Source organism: Fusarium solani, assembly GCF_023522795.1.
Source record: "Fusarium solani strain SB1 chromosome Unknown bctg00000001, whole genome shotgun sequence".
NCBI lineage: Eukaryota > Fungi > Ascomycota > Sordariomycetes > Hypocreales > Nectriaceae > Fusarium > Fusarium solani.
The window spans coordinates 4,706,235-4,726,577 of NW_027072156.1; the positions used below are offsets into that span (position 1 = coordinate 4,706,235).

The 20,343-nt window shown below is 53.7% G+C and overlaps 10 protein-coding genes across 10 annotated transcripts; 4 read left to right on the forward strand and 6 right to left on the reverse strand.

Annotated features, from left to right (window-relative positions):
• Positions 1-128: 128 nt before the first annotated feature.
• On the reverse strand, positions 129-662 carry MRS44_003574 (mitochondrial 54S ribosomal protein uL14m; the record flags this gene model as incomplete). The annotated part of the gene is made up of 3 exons (XM_046280838.1): positions 129-424; positions 514-598; positions 648-662. The coding sequence occupies 3 exons, from the start codon at positions 660-662 to the stop codon at positions 129-131; spliced, it is 396 nt and encodes a 131-aa protein (XP_046137696.1).
• A 747-nt stretch (positions 663-1,409) lies between these two features.
• Positions 1,410-3,514, forward strand: MRS44_003575 (uncharacterized protein; the record flags this gene model as incomplete). Its single annotated transcript, XM_065623252.1, has 3 exons — positions 1,410-1,508; positions 1,569-2,726; positions 2,774-3,514. The coding sequence occupies 3 exons, from the start codon at positions 1,410-1,412 to the stop codon at positions 3,512-3,514; spliced, it is 1,998 nt and encodes a 665-aa protein (XP_065479324.1).
• A 1,580-nt stretch (positions 3,515-5,094) lies between these two features.
• On the forward strand, positions 5,095-6,742 carry MRS44_003576 (uncharacterized protein; the record flags this gene model as incomplete). Its single annotated transcript, XM_046268512.2, has 3 exons — positions 5,095-5,368; positions 5,425-6,566; positions 6,617-6,742. 3 exons carry the CDS (start codon positions 5,095-5,097, stop codon positions 6,740-6,742), a joined length of 1,542 nt encoding a protein of 513 aa, XP_046137698.1.
• Positions 6,743-7,065: 323 nt separating this feature from the next.
• On the reverse strand, positions 7,066-8,002 carry MRS44_003577 (uncharacterized protein; the record flags this gene model as incomplete). The annotated part of the gene is made up of 2 exons (XM_065623253.1): positions 7,066-7,408; positions 7,557-8,002. 2 exons carry the CDS (start codon positions 8,000-8,002, stop codon positions 7,066-7,068), a joined length of 789 nt encoding a protein of 262 aa, XP_065479325.1.
• Positions 8,003-9,430: 1,428 nt separating this feature from the next.
• Positions 9,431-10,987, reverse strand: MRS44_003578 (uncharacterized protein; the record flags this gene model as incomplete). Its single annotated transcript, XM_046280840.2, has 1 exon — positions 9,431-10,987. The coding sequence occupies one exon, from the start codon at positions 10,985-10,987 to the stop codon at positions 9,431-9,433; it is 1,557 nt and encodes a 518-aa protein (XP_046137700.2).
• Positions 10,988-11,436: 449 nt separating this feature from the next.
• Positions 11,437-13,271, reverse strand: MRS44_003579 (uncharacterized protein; the record flags this gene model as incomplete). Its single annotated transcript, XM_046275411.2, has 3 exons — positions 11,437-12,908; positions 12,958-13,040; positions 13,096-13,271. 3 exons carry the CDS (start codon positions 13,269-13,271, stop codon positions 11,437-11,439), a joined length of 1,731 nt encoding a protein of 576 aa, XP_046137701.2.
• Positions 13,272-13,829: 558 nt separating this feature from the next.
• MRS44_003580 (uncharacterized protein) lies at positions 13,830-14,784 on the forward strand (the record flags this gene model as incomplete). Its single annotated transcript, XM_046268513.2, has 3 exons — positions 13,830-14,126; positions 14,189-14,624; positions 14,672-14,784. The coding sequence occupies 3 exons, from the start codon at positions 13,830-13,832 to the stop codon at positions 14,782-14,784; spliced, it is 846 nt and encodes a 281-aa protein (XP_046137702.1).
• A 905-nt stretch (positions 14,785-15,689) lies between these two features.
• MRS44_003581 (uncharacterized protein) lies at positions 15,690-16,154 on the reverse strand (the record flags this gene model as incomplete). Its single annotated transcript, XM_046275412.2, has 3 exons — positions 15,690-15,804; positions 15,854-16,082; positions 16,136-16,154. The coding sequence occupies 3 exons, from the start codon at positions 16,152-16,154 to the stop codon at positions 15,690-15,692; spliced, it is 363 nt and encodes a 120-aa protein (XP_046137704.1).
• Positions 16,155-16,588: 434 nt separating this feature from the next.
• Positions 16,589-17,674, reverse strand: MRS44_003582 (uncharacterized protein; the record flags this gene model as incomplete). Its single annotated transcript, XM_046275413.2, has 1 exon — positions 16,589-17,674. One exon carries the CDS (start codon positions 17,672-17,674, stop codon positions 16,589-16,591), a length of 1,086 nt encoding a protein of 361 aa, XP_046137705.2.
• Positions 17,675-18,021: 347 nt separating this feature from the next.
• On the forward strand, positions 18,022-20,330 carry MRS44_003583 (uncharacterized protein; the record flags this gene model as incomplete). The annotated part of the gene is made up of 4 exons (XM_065623254.1): positions 18,022-18,135; positions 18,183-18,277; positions 18,324-19,314; positions 19,362-20,330. 4 exons carry the CDS (start codon positions 18,022-18,024, stop codon positions 20,328-20,330), a joined length of 2,169 nt encoding a protein of 722 aa, XP_065479326.1.
• Positions 20,331-20,343: the final 13 nt, after the last annotated feature.

Consider the following 20,343-nt stretch of genomic DNA (forward strand, 5'->3'; position numbering starts at 1 on the left):
CCTCGCAAATGCCCGAGTATTCGTAATTGTACAGTATCCCACTCGTACATGGTGACATCTTCGTCCTGACCTGTCTTTTATACACAACCATCCACATCCCTTCTTGTAGTCTCTCGTCTTCCCAAACTTTAAGCCTGCATAGGGGCCATCGACAGAATCTTGCTCCACTTCTTGCGCTTCAGCTCGGCGCCCACAGCACCGTTGATGCGGGATCCGACGGGGTCACCAGCCTTGTTGAGCAGCACACAGGCGTTGTCGTCGAACTTGACGACCGAGCCGTCTCGTCGCTGGGTAGGGTATCGGGTTCGGACAACGACGGCGTGGCGGATGTCACCGCGCTTAACCTTGTTGGCGGCAGAGAGACCAGCCATGCCACCAGAGGAGGAACCTCGCTGTTCCTGGACGACGACGACGATACGGTCACCTATTGGGGATAGTTAGTTTCCAGGAGTCTTAAATTATTCAAGTAGTTCGATTGAGGGTCGTATATCGTATGGAAGGGAGAGGTCGTACCGATTCGGGCGTGTCGCTTTTGGCCGACGACAAGAGCGCATTCAACAAGGGCAGCGCCCGAGTTGTCGATGCAGTTGAGCATTGTCTACCACGGTTAGCGTATGAAATTGAAACCATATAAAGATCAATCATACCTTTAATTGAATCATTTTGGCAGTCTATCCTCGCGCAGGGAGGTCTATTCCAACTCGTCTCTCCACAGTCCAGCTCGGATATCGTCGACTGCCCGCCATTGGCGTTGAACTTTTCGAACCAAGATCACGTGCCATCCAAGGCTCAGGCCCAGGCTCAGGCTCAGCCAGCCACACCTAAGCCGCCAAGCCACATCAACAACTGCACAGCCCCCGCCCGTCGCCTGGCCAATTCTCTGGGGCAGGACCAGACCGGGGACGAACAAAGCAAGCCCCCCCCTAACCTCGAAAGCAAGCAACGATGTCATTCCACCTCCGCCAACTCTTCCCTCCTTCAATCCGAATCCCCTGAGAGACCGCACCCCCTCCTCTCAAGTCTCAGCCTCGCCCTGTCTCTCCTCTGTCGCTTTTCGAATCGAATACCGTTCCTTACAAGGAGAGACTTGTGTCTCCACTGCCTTGACTCGCTGCGGGCCATCTCAAGACTATGACGTTGCGGGAGTGGATAGCTGAATTGAATTGGACGACATCGCTTCACTGCGCCGCTCTTTTAGAACCCACCGCTTTTTTCCAAGACCAAGAGGTCTCCGTTTCGGTTTTTGCGCAAGGATTCTGAGTTGGAGTGCCCTGAGGATCGACGCTCGCTATTCTCTCTTTCTCGTCTTTGTTGTGTCTCTTGTTGGGGACACGTGCGCTCCTTTTTCAGCATCGACGACGATTTCGGCACTTGGAGATTGCCTGTGTTGAAGGGCTCGAGTAGGCATCATGCCTCCCTCAAAGAATGCGCCTGCCAAGAAGCAGCGCATAACGTTGGCTCAATTGTCAGCATATGATGACATTCTCACCGATGCCCTGGTTGACCATGTGAGTGGTTTATGAAGGAGTAGACGCTGGCGTTTGTGACACAGCTCTAACCCAGACAAGGTCTTTTACTGGACAACGGTTCCCAAGAATCGCACATCTTACCACCCTTCCCGAGGTGTACGAGAAGAGGAAATCACAAAAGTCCTTCAGGAGGAAGTTGTTCTCAACAAAGACCTCGAGGCTGCCGAGAAGCGACTACTGAAGACGGATGGACTCAAGAGGTTTTACAATGGCTTGAGAACGGACAAGGAGAAGGAGGATTTCAGACGACACTTGAGGCGATACGTGCAAATCTACCTCCCCGATTGTCCATGGGAGGTCAGCTCGACGAACCGATACACGATTGTCACCCACGAGGCTGCCGTGCACGCCAGACGGTACATCAAGCGCAACGAATCCATCAAGTACCTCTCAGGCGTTCAGGTCATCATCACCCCGGAAGAGGAGAAGGCAATCTCGAGCCAGAAGAAGGATTTCAGCATCGTCGTCAGCTCACGCAGCAAGTGCACCAGCCTCTTCATGGGACCCGCACGATTTGCGAACCACGATTGCGATGCAAACGCCAAACTTATGAGGACAAGCCATGCAGGAATCGAGATTATCGCAACACGAGCGATTGGGCCAGGAGAGGAGATCACAGTTACTTACGGTGATAATTACTTTGGCGAAAACAACTGCGAATGTCTTTGCAAGACCTGCGAGGACCTGCTGCGGAATGCGTGGGAGCCGGAGGAGGGGTCAGTGGCGGTGAAGAAGAGCATCGAGCAGGAAAAGTCGGATGGATATTCGCTGCGACGAAGACGAAGAGACGATAGCATCTCTGGTTCATCACGAACTCCTTCGGTCACTCCCGACATGCGGCCACGGGTTCCCAAAGCCACGAGACACTCTCTCCTTGGCCACGCTCGAGATTCTTCAGCTGCTCGATCTCCTCCTGCGGAGAGCACCAACAGCCGCAAGCGACCACTTGATGCCCTTGCGACGCCACCCAAGACACCCGCAAAGCGTCTCAAGCGTTCAGCTGAGCCGATTTCCAGGGAAGATTCATCCTCGCGCAGTAGCTCTGTGACGGCTAGTGAATCGTCAGGAAGCGGCGTGGTGGAGACGGATGTCACTTCGCCTGAGAAGGAAACTCCGGAGCCCATGGTCAAGACGCCAGTAATGAAGGAGGCGATTCCTCTTGCTATTGAGCAGGGTAGGGCTCAAACAGTCCCCCAGGTGGCACCAGTTTCCCCCAGAGCACTGAAGGATCCCGGTCACCTCAGACAAAGACAGAAGCCTCCACAGCTGGGCCGAGCGGTCGAAACGGCTTGGAGAGCATGTCTATTCGAGCTATTCTCAACGCTCCGTTGGAGTCTGAGATGGAACCACAACCTGAGCCTGAAAAGGCTACTGAGGATGTACCCGAGCCTGAGCCAGTACCTATCGCAACCAGCATCGAGCCTGTCGAGGAGGGTCAGGCAGCTGACGAGGAGGAACAACCGAAGCGCCGCAAATACCAACGCCGCACCTTTGTCAAACAACCCACGCCGCCATCTCGGGTGCGAGTCCCTGGTGATTATCTCCTGACTCCACTGCTCTTGTCGGAGCCTGAGATGGCATGGATCCAGTGCACTATCTGCGATGGATACTTTGTACAACAGAACGCATACTTTACACGATCGTCTTGCCCCCGTTGCGAACGACACTCGAAGCTCTACGGATACATCTGGCCCAAGACGGACAAGGCAGGACCGCACGACAAAGAAGAGAGAGTCCTAGATCATCGAACGATCCATCGTTTCCTAGATGCGGATGATGAGCGACGGGTGAGAGGACGCAAGAGCTTTGGAGCTTCCAAGACGGAAACTGAAGAGCCAGAAGAGTCGGAGCGAGGACGGAAGCTGAGCCGACACAGTACAGCCAGCATAGCCAGAAAGTTGGCGCCCGCAGTGGAGGAAGACCTGTCCGGGATTAGAAGAAGTGGAAGGCTCAGAAGGGTCAACAGCAGGCTGCTCGATCCATGATGGGCAGAATAATATTTGGTATTAGGGCGTTCCGGGAGCAACGATTACAGCAACGGGGAGTTGTACACTATGAGGCAGGCATGCATGGAATGGTTAGAGGAGTGACTAGCGCATCTTTAAATTAAATAATCTTTCCAGTGTTGTTTGGTTTGTTATTGATTGCGCTCAGGATATGAGCAAGGCCGAGGCTGAGTTGGCTTCACTTGCCCTCAACCGTCGTCAGCACATCAGCCTCAACCAGGCATTGTCATTCAGGGATCCTCTGAGCCGTTCATTGGCCGTTTGACTCCATCAAAAGACCTGTTGGTATCTGATGAGTCCTATTGTCTCACTTCTTTCTCGGCACTCCGACGTCCCTCTTCTGCTTCTCTTTCAGTGTTGCCCTTTGTCTTGCCGGTAACCTGCATCAAGTTAGTCTATCCATCCGTCTATCGGCAAGGTCTGTTTTTACTCGCTCTCTCACTGCAGTTTTGATAGAAAAGATCTTGTTCACAGTGCCGCACATGCCCTGTTTAATCTCACCCATGCGCTGAACGACGCCGAGGTAGAGTAGGTAGACGACGTGCATTGTTCAAAAGTCAAACCAATACAGGCTGTCATCAACCATTTTTTTGCGCAAGAACATTTTGGGGGCATCTCCTCGCTTTATCTTCCCTAACCTAGGTTTAATGGCTCACGACATGTCTCTCTTTCGTGTTCCCAACTTTGAGTGTGGTACAGCTGAGTGAGATTTGGGCTGGGGATCTAGCCATACAGGTAGTACCGCGAGGACTCGAGGTTTGGCTGGGCGTCAGCACGATGTCACCAGGAGAATTACAGTATTCAGTAGATATTTCGTGCTCGTGGCTATTCATTGGGCAAGGGCGATAGTCTATATATATATAAAGGTTTGTAATCCGTCTTATCTCTTCGTGCAATCTTTACTTCGTCGCTGTCTGGTGGTGCTGGCGTCCCAAGCTACCAAGTGGGATAGCAGACCATAAGCCTTTGGTGGCGACTCGGCCTGCGGACTAAATAGCTTTACTATGTAGTAAACATCGATCACAAGTAAAATACTCGCATACTGTATAATATTGGCGATATGCAGATCGAAAGGGTCTGCAAAGTGAGTTTCGGCGAGCTTCACGTCGACTGGTGAAAAGCCATTGGTGGCCGTGGGCTTGGGTGCATGCTGGAAGGGGGGTCACAACCAACCCTGATTGGAATAAAGTTCTTAGCTGCATCAAGAGCCGGCATCCATGGCAACGGCAATGCTTTAGCTAAAGTTGAAGTCTGCAGCAGGTTTCTCTTCGTACACACTGCACCGTAAATACCCTCATCTCTGCAACACCAGGGTAAACAGGCAAGATCCGAGACATGCTGCAACCTAATGCGGGGAGGCAAAGCTCATGACTCAAAGCGGCTAGCGGCGAGACGCGATAAGAGCTTGTGCCTGGCTGGCGTCGCAGCGGGCAACCACAGCCACTAATAGCTCCCGAGTCCCAGCACCTCATCACAAGGGCTGTATCACTTGAACTCTCCTCCTTCATCTCTCTCTCCTCCAAAAACAACCCAAGACAGATTCTCATTCCACCATTCCAATGACTGCCAAGAGCCTCTTGGTCGCTGCCACGGCGCTCTCGGGCGTCTCAGCCCTGCAGATTCCTCTCAATGTCCAGCTCCCGTGGAGCTCCTGGTCGCCTAGCTCGGGACCCAGCAGCGATGACCTCACCGGTCTGCCCTTGATCGATACCAAGGAATTGCAGAGCAGCATCAAGGCCTCAAACCTCGAGACGAGGGCCAAGGAGCTTTACGAGATTGCAAAGAATGGAGAGGAGGAGTATGGACATCCCACTCGTGTCATTGGCAGTGAAGGTGAGCTTGCCGATTTCGGCCGTGTTATCTGCATGATACTGATGATTGCTACCTAGGCCACCTCGGCACATTGTCCTACATCCACGCTGAGCTGGCCAAGCTGGGCGGCTACTATTCCGTCTCTAACCAGCAGTTCCCCGCCGTGTCGGGCAACGTTTTTGAGTCTCGCCTCGTCCTCGGCAACTCGGTGCCCAAGGACGCGTCGCCCATGGGTCTGACTCCTCCTACCAAGAACAAGCAGCCCGTCTACGGAGACCTCGTCCTCGTTAAGAACGAGGGCTGCAGCGAATCCGACTACCCCGAGTCCCTCAAGGGCAACATTGCTCTCATCCTGCGAGGAACATGCCCCTTTGGTACCAAGTCGGAGAACGCCGGCAAGGCTGGTGCTGTCGCCGCTGTGGTGTACAACTACGAGAAGGAGGAGGTTCATGGAACTCTGGGAACTCCTTCTCCTAACCATGTCGCTACTTTCGGCCTCGGCGGTGAAGAGGGCCAGGCCATTGCTAAGAAGCTCAAGGATGGCGAGAAGATTGATGCTATTGCGTACATTGACGCCGAGGTCAAGACCATCTCTACCACCAACATTATTGCCCAGACCCGCCACGGTGACCCCGAGAACTGCGTGATGCTCGGTGGCCACAGTGACAGTGTCGCCGAGGGTCCTGGTATCAACGACGACGGCTCTGGCAGTATCTCCGTCCTTGAAGTCGCCACTCAGCTCTCCAAGTTCCGCGTTAACAACTGCGTGCGCTTCGCCTGGTGGGCCGCTGAGGAGGAGGGTCTCCTTGGTTCGGACCACTACGTTGCCGTGCTGCCCGAGGAGGAGAACCGCAAGATCCGCCTCTTCATGGACTACGACATGATGGGCAGCCCCAACTTTGCCTACCAGATCTACAATGCTACCAACTCCGAGAACCCTGCTGGTTCTGAGGAGCTGCGTAACCTGTACGTCGACTGGTACGAGGAGCAGGGTCTTAACTACACTTTTATCCCCTTTGACGGCCGCAGCGACTACGATGGATTCATCCGTGGTGGTATCCCCGCTGGTGGTATCGCTACTGGTGCCGAGGGCGTCAAGACCAAGGAGGAGGCAGAGCAGTTTGGTGGTATCGCTGGCCAGTGGTATGATCCTTGCTACCACCAGCTGTGTGACGACCTTGGCAACGTCAACTACACTGCTTGGGAGGTCAACACAAAGGTGAGTCGTGTATTGTGTCAAGACGAATGTGTAACTGACCAGCGTTACAGCTCATTGCCCACTCGGTGGCCACGTACGCCCTCTCGTTCAAGGACTTCCCTGAGCGCACAACCGAAGTTTCTGTCCAGGCCTACGCTGACAAGGTCAAGATGCACGGAAACAAGTACATCATTTAAGAAGTGCACCAGACCCAGTGGTCTTTTTTTAATTGATTGGATATCTCAACTGAATTTAAATGCTTAGATGAATCTTGTCCACCTTGTGAAAAAAAAAAAAGAACCCATTTACAATCATAAAAACCTTTGGAAATGCCCGTCTAACCCCAGCCATCAAGCAAAAAGACAGCAAGCTAATCCGACCGGCCTTGAAGAAGCCTGCAATTACTAACCCCAACACCGAGTTTGCATCCTCGTCATCGTTCCTGATGATTATCCTTCCCGAGGACACGTCCTCTTCATCTTTGGTAATTCATACGCTAATAGTAATCCAGCCGTGTCATTCATCGCGCCGGCGTAAATTGATATGGAGTGCCGACAAGCACGCCGCCTGTGACGTAATCACAGCCCCCGACCTGCTCGGGGATGTCAGGTATATAGTACTCGAAGTCGTCCCGCAGCTCCTCTAGTGTGATGGGCAGGATGAGGCGGGAGATGGCCTTTCGATCGGCGAGGGTGCCCGAGTTGGAGGGCCAAGATCCGGGGGTGGGACCCACTTCTGCACGGGCGATCGCGGAGGTCTCGGTGGGCTGGGCACCGGGGGACGGAGGCTTGGCGGCCGAGGATCCGGGCCGGCTGCCGCTTCGCAAACGGGATGCGAGACCAACGTTGAAGGTGAGAAGTCGACTAATGCGGTGGGCAAGTTCGTCGCGGCTATTTTTCGCGTCCTTTTCCCCCGGGGCTGGTATTTCCATCCAGTCAGCCATTCTGCGGTCTGTGCGAACAAACGAGAGGGGGCAGGGATATGATTCTGTGGGTTATGTGGCCTGCTCACCAGTTTATTACGGTCATCATCATGGCGATTGACAGGTTATGCCACCGGACACGGGCGCACAGGGCCTTTATGCGCTTCTCCAGGTGTCTTGTGGCATCTTCAGGGCTCGAGCGCGCAGCCTCCTCGTCGAGTGCGCAGCACAGGGAATACACGCGAGAAAAGGCGAGAACTGTGTCGGTCAGAGTGGCGACCAGCTCATCAAGACCGATCCATGTTGCGCGGGCTGGGAAGGGAATCTGAGCATTCTCGATGAGGCTGAGAGTCTTGCAGAGGGCGTGAATCGAAGAGCGACACTCCTTGACCTCACGGAGGAAGAGGTTCAGAATGGCCGTGTCGTGCTGAGGTGAGATGTTGAGATCGATGAGAGTGTCGATGGCAGTGGCGCCGACAGCGAGAAGCCCGGCGATGGCGGTGGACGCAGGGAGGCCGACGACGGCGGGGTCCATGTCGGCCTGCAGAGCGGAAGGCATTTACATGAACGGTTCGACGGAGGCGGGCTTGGAGGTGCTACGCCTAGGAATTGGGAAGCACACAGGTTTGGTAATTTGTTTGATTTGAGGCTCAAAGGCACACAAGATGTGAGTGAGTTGAATGGGCGGCGCGATCGAGTTATTTGCTTGGCAGAGGCGCTTCTAGGCCGGCCCCCCTGGACTCTTGAGTAGTCCAAGACAAGGCGAGACAAGACACTTTTTTTTTTGGAGGGGAGGGGAGGGGAGGGGGACCAACAGGGCCAAGAGAAAATGGGGGGACAATAGACAGCGATGGCCGGGGGAAAGAGAGGGGAAAAGAGACAGACAGTGGTCGTGGGAAGGGATGTATGTATTACAGCGGAAGGGGGAGAACTGGGACTGGGGGGCTGCCGCCTATTCTTAGTCTACCGCCGCAAAGTAAGGGCCTCGTCGCGTCCTGGAAGAAACGGCACGAACAGATTCAAGGGCAAGCTTGGGGACGAAGCCGTACTTCCGAGACAGGACGGACTGCCCTCCACTAGAAGCTTAGCTATTGGGGGGGTGTGGGCTTTCTTGGGGTGGCTCGTGGGTAGGATCGCGGTGCCGAGGAAGCGAGGTGGGACTTAGGGGAATAGAACGGTTGTTGACGATGACGGGGATGAATAGATTGTAGATGGATTATCTGTGTAATACGAAGAGATCTAGATTGCTGAAGAGAGGAACAGTAGACCATCCAGAGATAATTATCCGTCTGTTTGCTCGTGTCTTGCTGATCCTGCTGATCCTGCTGAATGGAAACCAGACCCTGACAAGCCTGAAGCCCTGAAATTCATTCCAAAACCGGGCGTCTACAACTTGTGGATGTCGCCGTGCCGACTTGCCGGGGTCGATTGGGCGCGATCGGATACCGGCACGGCGCGGTGAGATGATGCTATCCCCCACTTTTTCCCTCTCCCCTCTGTCGTTTCTCTCTTTATTCTCATTCTCTTCAGTCTTTAATTGATTCATTTTGATATCGTGTTGGCTATAAAGAAACCCTCGCTCGGCATATATATTCCGGTTTTGAGTTGCCGAGTGGAATGGACGATCAATCCACGAGCCGGTATGCCGAACACTAACGAGATGGCTAGTTGCTTTTCCCTCACACGTCGTCACCATTTTTTTACGCATCACGGGGTTATTATTGTCATTTGGTTTCACCGGTGGCGGTCCTCTCTCTCTTTGACGTACGAAACAACGGCTCTGACGGCATCGTGCGTAAACAGATCCAAGCAAGGGTGGATGATATGAAGAAAAGGTGATGATTTATTACAACTAATTTACAAGTCTGACTCAGCAACATTCTCGTTCCTGAATTTCGCCATACACTCGCAGCCGCGTCATCTCTCGGCCCGTCCAGAACGCCGTTCAGACGGGAAACCTCACTTACCAACGCCGCCTCTCCGAAGGCCCATCTCCGCCTCTGCTGGCGCGTTCACGGGATGGTTGTGCCCACAGCCCAGCCTCGATAACGGCCTCTCGCTTGCGCCATGCGATATAGGAAGGGTCGGACAGCTCTTCCTCGGTGCGGTCGCCGTAGGCCCTCATCCGCTCCATGCTCTCCCGGAAGAGTTTCTGCGCTTCGGGGTTGTTCTCGAATTTGGCGTTGATTTCGCCGTCTTCGCCTGTCTCGCGTCCGTATTGGGATTGAGGGTGTGTCGTCTCGCGGCCGCGCTCACTCCTGGAGAAGGGGTCAGGGTTCGCCTCGCGTTGGGTGTTGGGGAAGCGCCTATCTCTGCCGATATCACCTCCGTATGGAGCGCCGCCGTAAAGGCTGCCGGTGTTCCGTGCCTGTGGGGCACCATTGCCGGTATCCCGTCCGCGTTGACCCGAGTATGGGTTGCCGGTGTCCCGTCCGTATTGGGCACCAGAGAAGGCATCACGGCCAGTCTCACGTCCTGCTCCAAAGTCGCCATAGTTGGCCATGCCGCCCATACCGGTATCTCGTCGTCGAGGCTCGTCAAAGCGCTGCTGGGCACGCTCTCTCCCATCACTTCGCCGAGGCCTTCCAAAGGCATCAAAGCGTGATTCACCTCCTAGGTTTAGACCGCTGAGCTGATCCTGAAGGCTTCTCTCCTCTGGCAGTCTGTCGTGCATGCGACGACGCTCCTCAAACTCGCCGCGACGGGCGCGGGCTGCTGTGTCGAGGGGAGGATCCAGAGGGGCTTGGTAGTCGACGTTTACCTCGCGGCGGCGCTCGTGATGGCGACTGGAAGAACTGTAACGGTCTAGTCCACCGGCCTCACGATGACCTCCAAACCACGGGTTTGCGCTCTCGAGCTCCGGTCTCCGCTGGCTAATAAAGTCATTACGGTGCCCGATCAACGTCTGGAACTCATCGTTAGTGACACTTCCAAACGCGCTGGAGACGGACCCAGGAGTTACGGCCCGGCCCTCGGACTCGAGTGCGTCGACGGTCCCGTAAATGAACCGCACGGCTCCGGGCTCGATGGTCTCGGCCTCTCTTGGCCAGTCCCCATCGTCGATCCGGTTGAGCCACTCCCTCGACGCCGCGCAGCGGTGGCACTTTGGCTGGACGTTCCCGTTGGGGTTCTCAGGCTTGGTGAGCGGTGCATCAAATACGGCGTCCGGGCTCGTGTTGGCGTCAGGCACCGTGAACGTCTTGGATGCCTCGCCGCATCTGCATGCCAGCGCCGTCCGGCAGAAAGGACACTTCTTATCCTCGCCTCCTCCGCCAGACTCCTCCGCCTGTCTAAGACACCTCTCGCACATGACGTGTCCGCAGAAGAGTACCACACAGTTGGGCGCGTTCCCCGATGGCCTGCGGAAGGTGGTGATGTCAAAAGTCTCGAAGCAGACAGGGCACTGAGGCTTCATGCGTTGACTCGGCGGCTGGCCTGCTGGGTTCTGCAGGATGGCGTTCTTGATGTTGGGCCAGAAGTGCTCTGCCCCGTTTGCAGACGACATGGTGCTGCGTGGCATGGTTGCTGTCTTTGTTGGTGAGTAAAAGGTGAGTTGCGTAGATGGTGATGTTGCTTTGCTGTAGCGTTGATATCTACACTTGATTGAGTGTAGACGAGTGAGCTGTGAGTGATGATGAGATGCGAGTAAGTTTGAAGACAACTTGTAAACCATTATATAGCAGAGCTCTGCATGACTGCCTTGGTGTATTCCATCATGTTAAGACGAACGTCTTGGAACTAGTGGATGTGAACAGTCAAGTATCGAGTACTGGACATGAACCATGCAGAAAGAACCGTTCACGAGACAAAGACATGGTTAATGCCCGAACAAAGCGGCGATTCAATATCGACAGGCACCATATTCAGTGAACATGCTGGCAAACACTCGACACTCATGGATATACAATGAATTTCTGCTGTCCATTCAATTCTATCACATGCAACATGCACATCAACACAAATGTACACTTAGTTTTCAGCCGTCTTGACCTCCTCCTCTCCTTTCCTCCTCTCCTCGGCAATAATCTCCTCCACCGTCTTGGTGCTCACACCCTCGCCAAAGTACTTCTCCGACAGCTCCACGCAGCGAAGGTTGGCCGACAGCTTGTTCATCGTCTCCATCCACTCGTCCGTAGGGTCGCTGTCGTAGACAATGCCTCCACCCGCCTGCATGTACGCCACGCCGTCCTTGACGAGCATGGTGCGGATGGCGATACAGGTGTCCATGGGTCCCTCGTCCATAAAGATCTTGTCCTCAGGCTTGCTGTTGTCGTCGACTCTTACCACGTCGTAGCCGAACCAGCCGGCGGCGCCTGCGTAGATTCCTCGCTTCTCCTGCTCCAGGTCGTAGATCAACTCCATGGCTCGGATCTTGGGGGCACCTGATACGGTTCCAGCAGGGAAGATAGATCGTAGAGCGTCCCAGCGTGTGCACTCGGGGCGCAACACGCCTGAAACCTCAGAGGTCAAGTGCTGAACGTGAGAGAATCGATCGATTCTCATCAACCGGTCAACCTTGACCGTGGTAGGGTGGCAGACTCGGTTGACATCGTTGCGAGCGAGGTCGACAAGCATGACGTGCTCGGCTCGGTCCTTCTTAGAAGCCTGAAGCTGAGCCGCAAGCTCATCATCCTCAGCAGCATTCTTTCCACGGTGGATGGTACCAGCAATGGCGTGGTTAACAATGCGAGGCCGTGAACGAGCCTCGGCGGCGGTGTAGCCAAACCGAGAGTCCGAAGGGAGAGGGGCATAGCCGTCAGTCTTCATAAGACACTCAGGTGAAGCACCGACAATGTGAAAGTCGGCGCATGAAAGGAAAAACACATAAGGTGAAGGGTTCAGCGTGCGGAGGGTCCTGTAGATGTTGAAGGGGTGAAGCTTGGTGCTGCGGGAAAACCTCTGTGACGGCACAGCCTGGATAATGTCTCCCTTGACAATGTACTTCTTAAGCTCTGTGACAAACGTCTCGTAGCCCTTTCGGCCAACATTTGACGAATACTGTAGCTCTGAGTCTGATTGAGGACCCAATGTCTGGGTGGGAAGGGGAGTGTCAGGCTGGTAGATGATGTCGAGAGTCTTTCGCAGCGTAGCGCAGGCCTCATCGTAGGCGGGTTGGAGGTCATCCGAGGGATTCTCGGGAAGTTTCATGTGGGTGACGATAGTCAAAGTCGAGCGGAAGTGATCGAGTGCGATGATGGTGTCAAACAGCATGAACAGAGCCTCGGGGATCTTGAGGTTGTCCTTGAGTGGTCGTTCGGTCTTGGGCTCAAAGTACTTGATGCAGTCGTACGAGACGTAACCCACGGCACCGCCGGAAAGCTTGGGAAGTCGTAGGGAGGGGATATCGAGGACTCGGTCTTTGGAGAGTTCGGCCTCGAGGGCTCGGAGAGGGTCGCCAACATGGTCGTAGCCGTCGCCGGTTGTCAAGACTTTTCGGGGGTCTGAAGGACTTAGGTATTGTTTCACTTGGGGGAACACAGGGGAGCCTACTGGCGCCAATGAAGCTATACCGTCCAACAGTCTCAGTACTGCCAGTTGCACTCTCCAGCAGAAATGAGTATTCGGCCGTCGCTCTATAAGTCGTGAGTCACAGGTCGAGCGGTCTAAGCTGGAACAGAGGGCATTTACCCTGACGAGAGCTTCAGGTACACGGCGGAAGGAGTCAGGAGATCGGCGGGGGTGGAGGCGCAAACGGGGAGGAGAGTAGGACGGTTCGAGTCGGACCAGGCCTGGTTGAAGGCATCGCGAGCTTCATCGGCAGAAGGCCGTATCTCGAGCTGACGATCAATGAGTCTACTGTCCATGGTGAATTGAGGATGATTGGAATGGCTATAGTTACCTGCGCTGCACCATACATCTTAAGGAGATCGAGACAATGGGAAGATGTGGCGTCTAGAAAAGGAGGGGAGGTAGGCCAGGAACAAAGAAAGTGATGGGTTGGCTTGGAGTTTGCTACTTTTTCTTTGTCTCCATGCCAATTGACGGCCAATTGAAGGTCCAGCGTTGGTTTGGTCAGAGGTGACTCCAAGAGATTGGTGGGGGCGGGGCACACCGATAGCGGCTCCAGTTCGATGTGAAGGTATAGGGTAGGCAACTCTTGTGTTGATGCCTTGCGCACGAGGCATCAACTTCAACTCTCACCCCGGACCCACTACCAAGCTGGCTTCTACTTTCGGACTAGCGTGTCTCTTCAGCACCTCTAGAGCTCCCACCTCTCGACTCGCAGCACCCACATGCGCCCATCAAGCAGCTTTTGTCAGTGTTGCGACTGATTCCAACGCGCGCGCCGACTTACGCTCGTTTCTGGTTCCAATTGCTTAAGACTCTCCTTTTTTTAAAGATTCACGATCACTCGGCTAAAAATGCCTACCGATGAGCACCACGAGGAGTCGGCTGAGCCGACCGGCGACGTCGAGATGACTGAGACCCAGAACACTCAGGATGGAGAGGGGCAGGAGAACCCCAACGGGAGCGAGCTTCCTTTCGCCGATACCGAAATAGCAGAGCCTAGAGTCACATTTGCCAACTATCTTATGAGCCCGATCGTTACCTTGCTCATTGGATCAGGCGATCAGTCAATTCTCACGGCGCATCAAGGCCTCTTGGCCCAGAGCCCTTACTTTAAGGAGATTTGTGACAGATTTGTTGAAGACGGCAGCGTTAGTACTCAAACTCTTTGCGCATTGTTATATAGCCAGTTGAGGCCGTTGACACCCCGTAGCCGCGTCAGATCGAGCTCCCAGACTACGACATCGACACTGTCGGAAGCTTCCTCGAATTCCTCTACACTGGCGAATACTTCCCTAAGAAGCTCCCCGGCCAGCGCGTCCTCGAGTCGGACCCCTCGATCCCCTCGGTCGACAACAGCGGCGACCAGCTCCTCAAGCACGCCCGCATCTACACACTCGCCGAGAAGTTTGGCGTCTCGGGCCTCAAGACCCTCGCGAGCTCCAAGATCCACTGCGTCAACTCGACTGCCAAGGGCGAGATCGCCTACGCCCGCTACGTCTACGCCTATACCAGCACCGACGATACTACCGTTCGCGCACCCATCGCGAGCTTCTGGGCTACCCGCTCCCACACACTGCGCGCCGAGGCCGAGGACGAGTTCAAGGCTCTGTGCTTGGAGCACCCCCAGTTCGGATACGATGTTCTCAGTATGTTCTCCTGTATAAAAGGCGCGCCCAGTGCTAACACATACCAGCTCGCGTCTTGGACGACAAGCTCAAGAGAGAGCGCAACGATAAGATGCACCCTGCCACAAGCAGTGGCCGGAAACGCGCGCGACACAGCAGCGGCGGCTCACGCGCCGAGTAACCGCAAAAGACGTGTTGAGAGGGTGGAGCTGTCCGAGATTAGGCCACTGGCGCATTTCCTGCTTTGTCTGATTAATTTTCTGGGATATTCGTTTCACCTACCAGGCGCAATGCTGTACTATAATTCGGGATTTACATCGGCTGCCAGATGCGGTCGCTTCAAGATATGGATGTCATGGAATTTGACTCCTGAGGTTGTGAGTGGATAGCGCTGTTACTGATTCGTCTACAGTCGCGCGGGGTACGATTGAAAGCCGTTGATATCAACACTCGAAGCACTTGACGCGGGAACGTACAAGCCTCGGCGCGATCGATGACCAGAAGCGACAGACCGATTGATCCGTTCATGGCCACGCTGGCTATGGTGTCTCGGCTCGTCTGCGCAATAATTCCAGACGATCTCTTGATCCGAAGTTTCTTTCGACAAGACGGGACTCTGATGTTTAAAGTGGTCCTTTATCCTTGGCATAGAGAGGTGGAAAGACTTGTAGGAGTGGACGAGCTGACTTTGCCAGCGATTTATAGTACCATCTATCTGGTAAGGCACTGGACTCGCAATACCCCGTGAGTGTGCACCGACCTTTTGAAGACCTTGCCTCCCTCCGGATTGGTACCTGGGACGGTTACTCTCTGCTCCTGTTCGGCGTGCTTTCCGAGATGTCTTTATACAAGATGGCTGCGGTAGAGCTTCACTTTGAGACACGGAAGCCGCCCATATCTCGAAGCAGCATAGTAATAGGTAGCGGAACCTCCTCAACCCGAGACTCGCCGGAAGTCTAGGGACCAAGCTCATTGGCGATTCACACTGCACGAGAGTCCTGAAGTGGCTCGTTTGATGCTTACGTCGTAGAGGTATGAGGGTTGGCCTTGGTAGAGGAATTATGACAACAAATTAACATCTATTTTCTATGCCTGAGAGAAACCAAACCTCTTTTCAAACATGTCCTCATCCTCAGCATCCACCTCAAAGTCGAAGCGTGTTACATCCTCAGCAAAAGGCCATAGATACTGGCTCGTCACCCTGACACGAAGTTAAAATCTCCCCATTCTCATCGTAGGATGCAACTCACCTGTGGTGCTCACTGCTAGCCTGATACTCTGCCAAAGCGGCAGGGTCTTGGTGGAAGCTCAACAGCGCAATCTGGTAGCCTTTGCTTCGTGCAATGGGGTCGGTGATGGATGGACCTCCTACTACTAAGCGCTGGTCCTTTACGCAAGATAGACTCTTGAGTGTTTTGAGTTCTTTGACAAAGGTCTTTCGGTGGGATTCATCGACATCAGGTCGGAATTTGAAGAGGACTGTCCAATGTCAGTGGTGATGAGAAGTGATGGAATAGGGCCTTGGGACATACCGATGTGAACCACAGTCATGGTTGTTGATGATGTGTAGTTTTCTGATTTACTGTTGTTAGGTTGATTAGGAAGTCAAGTTCACTATGGTTGATCTTCTGTTCTTAAAGTGTGCACGCTTGAGTTGGTATAGGCTGAGCGGAACAAACCCGCGGGTTGCCTGACGGAGAATGTCCGTGGCTACTATGGGGACAACTCGCCGGCCTCTGGAACCTACCATGAGCTCCGAAATGACCAATTATCTAAGTACTGTAGCTGTTAAACATAGTTGGTTTTCGCTCTCAAGGATAGGAGATTCTTTGCTGCCAGGTGTCTTCCTCATGCATGAGATTCGTCTGGTCACATAGCGATATGAGAAGTGTATTTATTGCAATAATCAATAACGGGTGTACGCCTGAATAGTTTTCTGGTATTGATACACGATTCCAACCAATGATTTCACTCTAAATCAACTATCAATCTTTCATTGTGACCAAAGTGTCTGCAGAAACCTTCCTCGCCTCCTCATTCAAAGCATCAATCTCAGCCTGCACGAGCGGAATCCCATTCTTCTCCCTCTCCTTCTGAGCCAACTGCTCAATCTCTCCCGGAAAATAAATCCTCTCTACACCGGCTGCCTTTTCAGAGCCCACAACTCTCTCGTATAGGTACTGCATCCTCTCTCGGAACTCGTCCAAGCTCATGAATAGATCTGGCTTGATGGCGACTAGAAAGTGGCCGACGTCTGCGGGCTTGGATGGGTCGTAGGGGTTTGTGACGTGTCCAGCAAAGGCTGAGCCGGAGAGCACGCCTGAGAAGACGTCCATCATTATGGATAGGGCAGAACCTTTGGGTCCCCCCATGGGGAGCATGACGCCTCCGAGAGCAGCCTCAGGGTCATCGGTTGGGCGTCCTTCGGAGTCGAGGGCCCAGTCGGATGGAATCTTTTCGCCGCGTCGCTTGGCTTTGTAGATCTTGCCTCGAGCTGCCACCGAGGGCGCCATGTCGAGGATGAAGTTCTCCATGGGGCCTTTGCCTGGTGCACCACAGGCGATGGGAGATACGCCCATGAGCTTGCTCTTGCCGCCCCAGGCAGGTAGAGCAGGACTCGAGTTTGTAAACACAAGACTCATCATGTCTGCGTCGAGAGCCTGCTGAACAACCCAAGCACTCATACCAAAGTGATTCGAATGCTTGATACTAGCCATGCCAATACCAAACACGCGAGCAGACTCAATAGCAGCAGCCATACCCTTATGGGCTGCAACAAATCCAAACCCATTCTTCCCGTCAACTTGAGCAACAGCTGGCGTCACTTGATTCACGACAGGCTGTGCGCTGGCGTTGAGTACGCCCTGACGGATGCGCTCCATGTACGACGGGATGCGGTTCATGCCGTGGGTGTCGACGCCGCGGAGGTCGGCGGCGACGAGACAGCGGGCGATGATGGCGGCATTTTGTTCTGGGACACCGTTGCCTTTGAGGATGTCTTGGACTAGGCGTCGGGCTTCTGAGGCGGCGACGTGGATTTTGAGAGATTCCTCTGGGGGTTGAGATGCCATTGTGGGCTGAGTGAGGAGTTGAAGACGGTGGGTGAGTGAATTGGTTAGACAAGGAAGAGGTAGAGAGCTGTCTTGAACAAGTGATTGTAATTATGCAACGAGATAGTGACGAACAGTATTTGTTTTAATTGAACGAGCGTTGAATGGTTTTATTTCATCGTGAACTGGGTCATTGATTATCCCATACCTAAACCACGCGGCGTTTTTCCGTCTCGCCTCTAAGCTCTGACGGCATCTCCCCGCTCCCATCGGAGTTTTGCCACTCCATCTTCCACTCTTCAACAACAGCATCTGCAGCCACTCATCCATCGACCAATAATAACGCACACATAGGCAGATTCCCAAAGATGCCGGAAGACGACAGTTCCAGTGGGCCGCGGACCCGAAGACGGAATCAGCTGGGACGGAGAAATCCCAGGCTGCGCATGGCCTGTCTCCGCTGCCAGCGACGCAAGATACGAGTACGTTGAAAAGTCTAGTGTCTGGGATAGGGAACTGATGAGTTTAGTGCGATGGAGAACTACCGGCGTGCAAGAATTGTCGAAATGCGGGCGCTGCCTGTACAGACGGAGAAAGTGCCCGGCTGAAGGATCTGCCCAGAGAGTAGGTCAACCGAGCATTGGCTATTCCCGAGTTAACATCAAGATAGATACATTTCGACTCTCAAGCGTCGCATATCTTGGTTAGAGGGTATTTTACGCTCAAGATGCCCCGACGTTGATCTGTCTCAGGAGCCGCCTCCTGAGACTAGAGAAGCATCCAGCGAAGCTGCTCTGGACGAGACAACGGATACAATACTCCAGTCTCCTTCTGCTTTGCAGACCCAGGACTATCCCGAGGAAGCCAACGAAACAGCCACAGAACCGAGTAATCAGCCTGTTAGGTCGGCCCCTGGAGCTGGTGCTCTATCCCACGAGATTGGACTAGTGTCTCTTGGGACAAACCAAGACCCAAGATACATTGGCCCTTCTAGTGGCTACTTTCTGGCGCGAGTGATGCTTAACTCGGCATCGAAGCATGACGAAAGGCTCAACCGATCAGGTCGTGATACCCCTTTCCCTACCAAACTTATCGAGGCTATCCAAGGGCCTCTGCCCCTCCCAGCTCGAGACATGGCGAAGCAGTTGTGCGATGCCTACTTTGACGCGATACACCTGCAGTACCCTGTCCTTCATCGGCCTACATTCTTAAAGATGTTGGATCAAGCCTATGAGCAGGAAGAAAAGGACCCCGTTGTTGCCTTTCAAGTATTCATGGTTCTGGCCATAGGGGCTACTGTACTATCCGGTCGGCTCAGGGCTCGCATCCCAGCAGAATCATACTGCTTGTCCGCCCTCCAGCACCTGGAACAACTAAACCTCGAGAACTCCCTACAGGGCGTTCAGTGTTTGCTCCTACTTCTCATCTTTACTATCCATAGCCCCTTTGTCCGCCTGAATGTGTGGTACCTCAACTATCACTGCCTCGCTGCCCTGCTTGACCTGGGCCTCCAGCGCAACATTAACATTGGCTCTGGGATATCTTTGCTGGAGCAAGAGATGCGTACGCGCATATTCTGGGTAATTTTCTCTTTCGATCGGATTATTGCAACCATGATGGGTCGTCCTATTGGTGTGAGGGATGAGGCGTGTGAACTTCGTGTAAGTGGAGGCTCGCCAGCACACTAAGTTTTGACTAACCAGTATAGATGCCGCAAGGGTTGAGTGACAATGAGCTTGGCGATGTAAACCAGTCACGACTCCCAGGGACTAACAAGGAGATGGACTTTGCGATGCATCTGTTCAAGGCGGCCAAGCTCAACTCGGAGATCAAGTATGTTGCCAACAGCATCATCAGAGACTCGCCGATCTACGCATACCCCCCAGTCATTGACATCAATGATTGGCAAACATCTATGCTGCGCCAGTTGGACGAGTGGGCAAGCCAGATCCCTGTTTCCCCTAACGACCCATCCGAATTCTATCTGAGAACTACCTGTCAACTGCGCTATCACGGCTTAAGAATGCTTCTCCTTAGACCAAGTCCCGCCATACCCAAGCCTTCCAGCGAGGCTCTGGTGCAGTGCCACCAGAGTGCTCGCGAGAGCATCAAGTTGTTTGACAGCTTGTACAAGAAGAATCTCTTGGTACACAGCTGGGTGACTTTTCACGCTCTCGTTCTTAGCACCATAACCTTGTTATACTGTATCAAAGTGGTACCGGAGATTGCTCGCGATACTGAGATTGATGTGTTAATGGGAGATCTGAGCATTTCTCTGAGTGTTTTGAGCGCCACCGGTGAGCATTGGTCAGGGGCAAAACGAAGCCGTGATATCCTGGATGAACTGGGAAGATCAACGATTCGATGGCTACGAGACAGAAGCGGGCAGTTTGGCGCCGCAAACAGTCGTGGGGCTATTAGCGAAGTCGAACAAGGGCATGTCGTCACTGCACAAACCACATCATTGACAGGCTTGGACGTTGGCATCTCCTATCCCAACACTACGCTGTCCATGAGCCACAGCGAGAGCATGAACGCCTTCAGTGGAAACGCATTTGAAGATTTTCTCATGAACGATTCATTTGCCGAATACTTTGAAGCGACGGATTCCATCAACGTCGACACCATAGTCCGAGACCTGTTCCAGGACTTTATACCAACATACCCAAGCATATAACAAACATTAACAA